The 6183-nt window shown below is 40.9% G+C and overlaps 1 protein-coding gene across 1 annotated transcript; it reads right to left on the bottom strand.

The window, feature by feature from the left end:
- Positions 1–612: 612 nt before the first annotated feature.
- Positions 613–1944, bottom strand: LOC141660137 (uncharacterized). The gene has a single exon (XM_074467099.1). The coding sequence runs from the start codon at positions 1942–1944 to the stop codon at positions 613–615; it is 1332 nt and encodes a 443-aa protein (XP_074323200.1).
- Positions 1945–6183: the final 4239 nt, after the last annotated feature.

The raw sequence follows: 6183 nt of genomic DNA, 5'->3' as shown, positions 1-6183 counted from the left end.
TAACATCCAACCTTGGCCTTTTGCTGAGATGTTCATGATGTTTTTTGCGGCTTTGGCCTATGGGTAAGGCCATTGCCTTCTTCCTATTTTTAGGTTCGGTTTTTGCCATCACTAGGGCCTGCCCATAGCATCTTCCGGACATGTCCCAGTCCCCCTTAAGCTCTCCGACGCCTCCCGGGGTGGGAAATTATAACTTTAGGTGAATTGTTGAAGGGATGGCCCGGAGCTTGGTGATATTGGGCCTCCCCAAAATCATGTTGTAAGAGGATGTAGCACTTATCACGTAGAATTTCATAATATGAGAGACTTGCTGGGGTGCAGTGCCAAAGACCATGGGGAGATATATTATTCCGCGGATCAAGATCATATTATTTCCGAATCCGTAGAGGGGGTCTTCATGGCATTGGTCCATACGAAGGTGTCCCAATTTTATCATGTTAAGTGTGTGCTCAAAAATGATGTTAGCCGAGGAGCCATTATCAACTAAAATTCTTTTTACCTCATTGTCGGCGATGTCGAGAGTCACGACTAGGGCTTGGTTGTGTTCGGGATCTAGGCCCTCGTAATCAGTGTTAGAGAAATATATGGGTTCATCTTCAAAGGACTGGATCATCATGACATCACTGTCCATGTCTGGGCTTGGGGCGGAGAGGAGGTTCCCCCGAAGATCATGTCGATCACGTGCTTGCCGCTATTAGAGGCCTTATCTTTGTCACTAAGTCTTCTTTGCGGATACTGGTTCATGTTGCCCTTCTTGATCTGGTCTTCAATAAACATTTTGAAAGAGAAACAGTTTTCCGTGGTATGACTATGATCCTCATGATACCCACAATGTTTATCTCGCGCCCTATTTTCTGGAGGTGCCAGTAATGACTTTGGAGGATAGTAGAAAGGTTTCCCTTTGACCTCTCTTAAGATATCAGCCCGGGGTCGGTTGAGAGGTGTCCATTCGGGCTCTGGCATAGGCTCTCTCTTGGGCTTGGGTTTCCTTTCAATCCTTTGAGGTCTGAAGTAGTTGTCCCGGGGTGGGGTTCCCTGAGACTGCTGTACGTAATTGGTCTGCCTGTCTGCCTTGTACCTCTTTTCTTTTCTGTAGGAGGAACGACACTCCGGGGACTCATCATCATCCCAGATTCGCCTATTCATCTTCATGGAAGTGAGGAAGTTATTTTCCTTGATAAATTTTGAAGCCATCGCATAAGCAGAAGCGAGGGTTTGGGGCTCTCTATGGATCAGGTCTTTGACGTAGCCCTCGCACGAAACCGGGTGAAGGTTTTGCCAAAAAATATTGACGGCTTCTTTCTCCTCGAGGTTGGAGAGCTGGTTGGATGCCTCTTGAAACCTCTTGATGAATTTGGGCAATGTTTCTCTGCTTCTTTGTTGAATGGTTTCTAAGTGGCACATCTGGAGCTCGTTCATGCGGTTCTCCCGAAATATCTTTAAAAACATTTCCTGAAAGTCTCTCCAGGAGTCGATGCTCTGAGAGGAGATTCTGGTGAACCATTTCTGTGCCCCTCCCTTTAATGTTGAAGCAAAGAAACGGCACTTGGTGAGGTCGTTGTAATCGTATATATTTAAGATCTGCTCAAAGTAGTTTAGATGCTCTTCGGGATCAGCAAGTCCGTCAAAAGAATCAAACTTGAAGTGTTTAAGGCTGGGTTCCATGGGGGTGGACTCCAGTTTCTTGGTAAAGGGCGTGGCCGCCGCCCGGACTTCCACGTCTCCCTCAACTTTTCTTTTGAGATCCCTAAGAGCCCGGGCCATCTGCTCTTGTTTAGACTCTTTCTTTTGCTCGGAGTCTGAGGAGACATGAACTCTGCGTGTCTTTTTTTTGTTTCGCCTCCTCCTCCTGAATCCTTTTTTCAATGTTAGCCTTAGCCTTGTCCTGTTCTTCCTTCCGGATACGATCCCAGAGTTCAGCTCTCTTGATTTTGTCTCGGGCATCTTCTGATGCCCTCTTGGTTTAACCAATTTGGTCCAAGAATGAGCCCCGAGATTCTTCGGAATGCTCCTCTTGGTCTTCTGGACGGGTTATAGGGGTCATGTGATTTTTTTCTTTCCATAGGTCCACAGCTATTTGGATTTGCTTCGGGGTCATGTTTCCCCATGGGTTCGCAGAAGCTTCTGCCTACTTGTGGGCCGCTTTCTCGATGGTTATCCTCTGGTCTTCGGGCTGGAGTTGAGATGAAGTACGAGTTATGGGGGTCTCCTCTTCTATCTCATCCATCTTGCCATCCCTGGGCGGGACAACGGTGGGCTGAATGGTTCCCGAAGCCGATGTTTTACTCTTTCTTGTGGCCATTTTTACAGAACAGAGTACAGGAAAAAATATCACAAGTACAACAAGGTGTGTGACTGTATTGGAACGAAAGACACAAAGAATGGGTTGTAAAGAGAGTGAGGGTATTGTCCTTACTTGGGAGGGGGTTTTCATGATTTTTAAAGCTGTATAACGTAACTGGAAATGGCACCACACCACCGGAGGTTCGTCCCCTCCTTCTAGCACCAATTATAACTCTGTTTCTTCCTGGGTCTTCTCCTCTCTCACGTATGCTCGGGCCCTGTCCACGTGGAGGATGATGTGCGGTTAACCTGCTACGTAGGGGACTTTACAAAACAGAACCGGAGGGGGGGCTGTGTCCCCATGATAACTCCGGTGTGAGAATAACAATGGGGTTTCTTGAAGAAGAAAAAGAGGGAAGAAGGAGCTATTCAAATATATGTATAGTGGTGTGTGTATAGGTGTGTAGCAGTCAAAAATATTTCTAACCTCTAAAACCCTTTTCTTGGGTCCTTTTATAGGCTCCCACATTTAAAGTTTTAGGGGTTTGTACCTCATTATCCTAGCCCTTGATCATTCTTGGTTGGTGAGTGATAAGACGGTTTGGATGGACTATGGGGCCCGGATGTCCTTCTTCTACCAGTGTTGTCTTGGAATCCTTACATATGGATGGTTAAGATGCAATTGTTCCATTTTTAGTAACATGAGACAGTTAACATTTTTGTCTTGTGCCACGTGACCCAGGGACCACCCCGGTTTGGGCCTGAGGTGTTTTTTATCTGGGCTCTTGATTCACTTTATTTGAGCTTGATTATTTATAGCCTATCATTTGCCTCCCACTCCCTTATGTGGGTTCTCCCGGATCGGGGAGTAGTCTTCTTTTCCGGAGTTTGTGTTATGACATGCGTGACTCTTAGAAATTTTTTTGCATGCTTCTTTGATTTGTGGCCCCTAGCCCCGGGGTGTTTTTGGGTACAAGTCCCCGGGGTTGTGTTTGGTTAGGCCTTTTGAATTCTGTAACTTGGGGAATTTTTGCATGTTTTCTTTGACTTGTGACCCCTAGCCCCGGGGCGTTGTTGGGTACAAGTCCTCGGGATTGTGTTTGGTTAGGTCCTTTGAATTCTGTAACTTGGGGAATTTTTGCATGTTTTCTTTGATTTGTGGGCCCCTAGCCCCGGGGTGTTGTTGGGTACAAGTCCCCGGGGTTGTGTTTGGCTAGGCCCTTTGAATTCTTTAACTCTGGAAATTTTTTGCATGTTTTCTTTGATTTGTGGCCCCTAGCCCCGGGGTGTTGTTGGGTACAAGTCCCCGGGGTTGTGTTTGGTTAGGCCCCCTTTTTTTGGGCTGCTAGGTACCAATGTGACAAGTGCACAGTGTTTTGTCATTTTCTCCAGGGTGTCAGGCAGCGGTTCAGCTTCCTGTAGGAGTATATGTATACATATATATGTATATACAAAACGTTGCAGTTGTTTCCCCCTTTTTCTCCTCAAAAGCCGCGCCTGTTAAATAATTATGGTGGTTATTATGTTTTTCTTAATTTGCATGGTGATTGATAATATATATGAGCTAGAGTTTCTTAATTTTGAATGGATTTCAGAATTATTAGAATACTGATACACGAATCGTATATGCTATAGTTTCCATGCGTGTTTGCAAGTTCATAACATGATATTGCTATGCAATTAAATGAAATGGCTACATAGATATGACCCTTCAAGATGGAACTTGATTATTTGGTGATTAATTTTTAATCATTGTTGAGTGATGAGAAAGTATTAATTATTCTTGTTTAATCTTTAATAATGGAGTTATATCACAAACTTATAATACTGGATAAATAGAGGTCTTACCGCGTATCTATTTAATTGAAGAAAATATACTACAAGCAGAGGTTTGTGATAATAAACATGATGCAAACTATGTAGTTCTAAACATCTTATTTTTAATAAATTTATTTGTTAATTAATGCTTTTAGTCTATATGGAGACTTTGGAAAGCTATTAAAGGAGTCATAAGTTGTTTTATTATGTAATGTGTCTCGTTAGTTAACAATAGTTTGACTGGAAAATTTTGTTCTAGTATTCTCACTTGTGCTACACTAGATATTAGGAAGTAATATGTTTGTTGTTAAACAATGTGACGAGTTGTGCAACTGAAGTGAACCAGATATACAATTGCTCGGGATTCTCCACATTAAAAAACCTAATGGGCCTGGAGTACAGGTTATGGGTCGGCACAGAAATTATATTTTTCTGGTTGGGATTTTCCTCCAGACAAATAGTAATTTCACGTGTTGGTGTCGGTCTGCTGCGGCAGTGACACACGAGCCTATTATAGTGATCCATGTGATACTGAATACGGCGAATACTGATATCAGCTATTTATGCTGAACTTCGGAGAGAATCCGAAAAATTGTTAACCCTAACACATCAGTTGATCAAGGATCACTGAATGTCGGTTTATTGAAGATTTATGTTCTTCCTTGGGCCTCTTTTGGTTGTGTCAGTAAGTGAGCCAGAAATGTAGGTTCGTGTGAACCATGTAAATATTATAGAGAAATTCGGTAATTGAATTTCTAATGATAAGAACTACGGGAAGTTATTTAAACATGATATTAAAATCTTATAGGTTTTAATAAATGACGTAAAACCTGCTCAGATGAGAGGTAGTGACACGATATGTGTTTGCTTTCTGGTTTGATAGTAAAACATTTGTCACCCGTACTCATAATCGAGTCAATATTAAAGCTAAATAGAGAGATGTGTGCTCTATAAGCTCAAGGGTAAAACTAACTTAATACAGATAATTAAGATGGTAGTGAATAAATTTAATGAAGAATAATCACTGGGAAAATTTTGTTTGCAACGTGAATATTCATGAGGTCGTTGCACCTTACTCGCATTAATTAAATGGAGTAGATGCTAGCTTGAGTTGTGCTCTGAGGGAGATGCAAAACGATTGTGATCAGCTCAGACTGTCACTGAATTTGAGGATATTAGTTACGAAGGGCTAATCGTTCCTTAAACTTGATACCACAGAAGGAAATAATTAAATTTCCTATTAGTTTTGGAATGTTTTCTGACATTCTGTGAAACATTAAAATTGTGGGGGTATCTAGAATAGAAAATTATTGAATTTTCTATGAATAGTAGAATGTAATGAAACATTCTTGAAAATAATTGAAACGTGGGGGTATCTCAAAACTTGATACCAATACCTCTGTTGGTAGCATGAGATCCAAAATCAATTGAGATATTTTGGATGGATACATAGACAATGGTTGAGTCTAATAATATCCGATATATGAATCTAATTTTTGAGATTCGTAAGAATACTATTACAGAGTTTAGAAATGCTTATGCGATAATCTAGTAGTTCCTAGTAGACCTGTAATTAAAATTCATCTAAATGAACTTACAAGTTATTGGATGAATGTGAGGATGAACCTGTAGAGAGCAAAAGACTTAGGTAATTGCTAGTCCCGAATGTCTTGATAATTTGCTTGAAGGTAAACCTGTAAATTTAATAGAAGCAATGCGCTTCTCGTATAATTCCTTGATCAGTGAATATATCAACATAAAGTTTGACTATTATTAAGAAGTCAATAAATCAATATTTTCTAGCACGTGTACTAGAAAATGGATTGTGTATGTTCTCTCTATGTCCTTTGTGGGGGAAAGGATGTTAAGAAATAGAGAGAGTGGTGCTGTTTGACAGATTCTTGTTTAAAAAATATATGGATCTTCTTACGAGATAAAAGCATTAACGCCCAAATGAATTTTCAATTAGGAAAATATATGTGGGTCTGAAGGAAGTAAAATTTCAGACTGATAATAAAAGATTACAGTCAAAAGTGATGATCTTATATAATTTATGAAATATTCTTGAGTTTTGAGAATAAG

This window comes from Apium graveolens, chromosome 5 (assembly GCF_009905375.1).
Source record: "Apium graveolens cultivar Ventura chromosome 5, ASM990537v1, whole genome shotgun sequence".
Lineage (NCBI taxonomy): Eukaryota > Viridiplantae > Streptophyta > Magnoliopsida > Apiales > Apiaceae > Apium > Apium graveolens.
The sequence above is the reverse complement of the archived record's forward strand: the minus strand, read 5'-3'. Positions and strand labels throughout refer to the sequence as shown.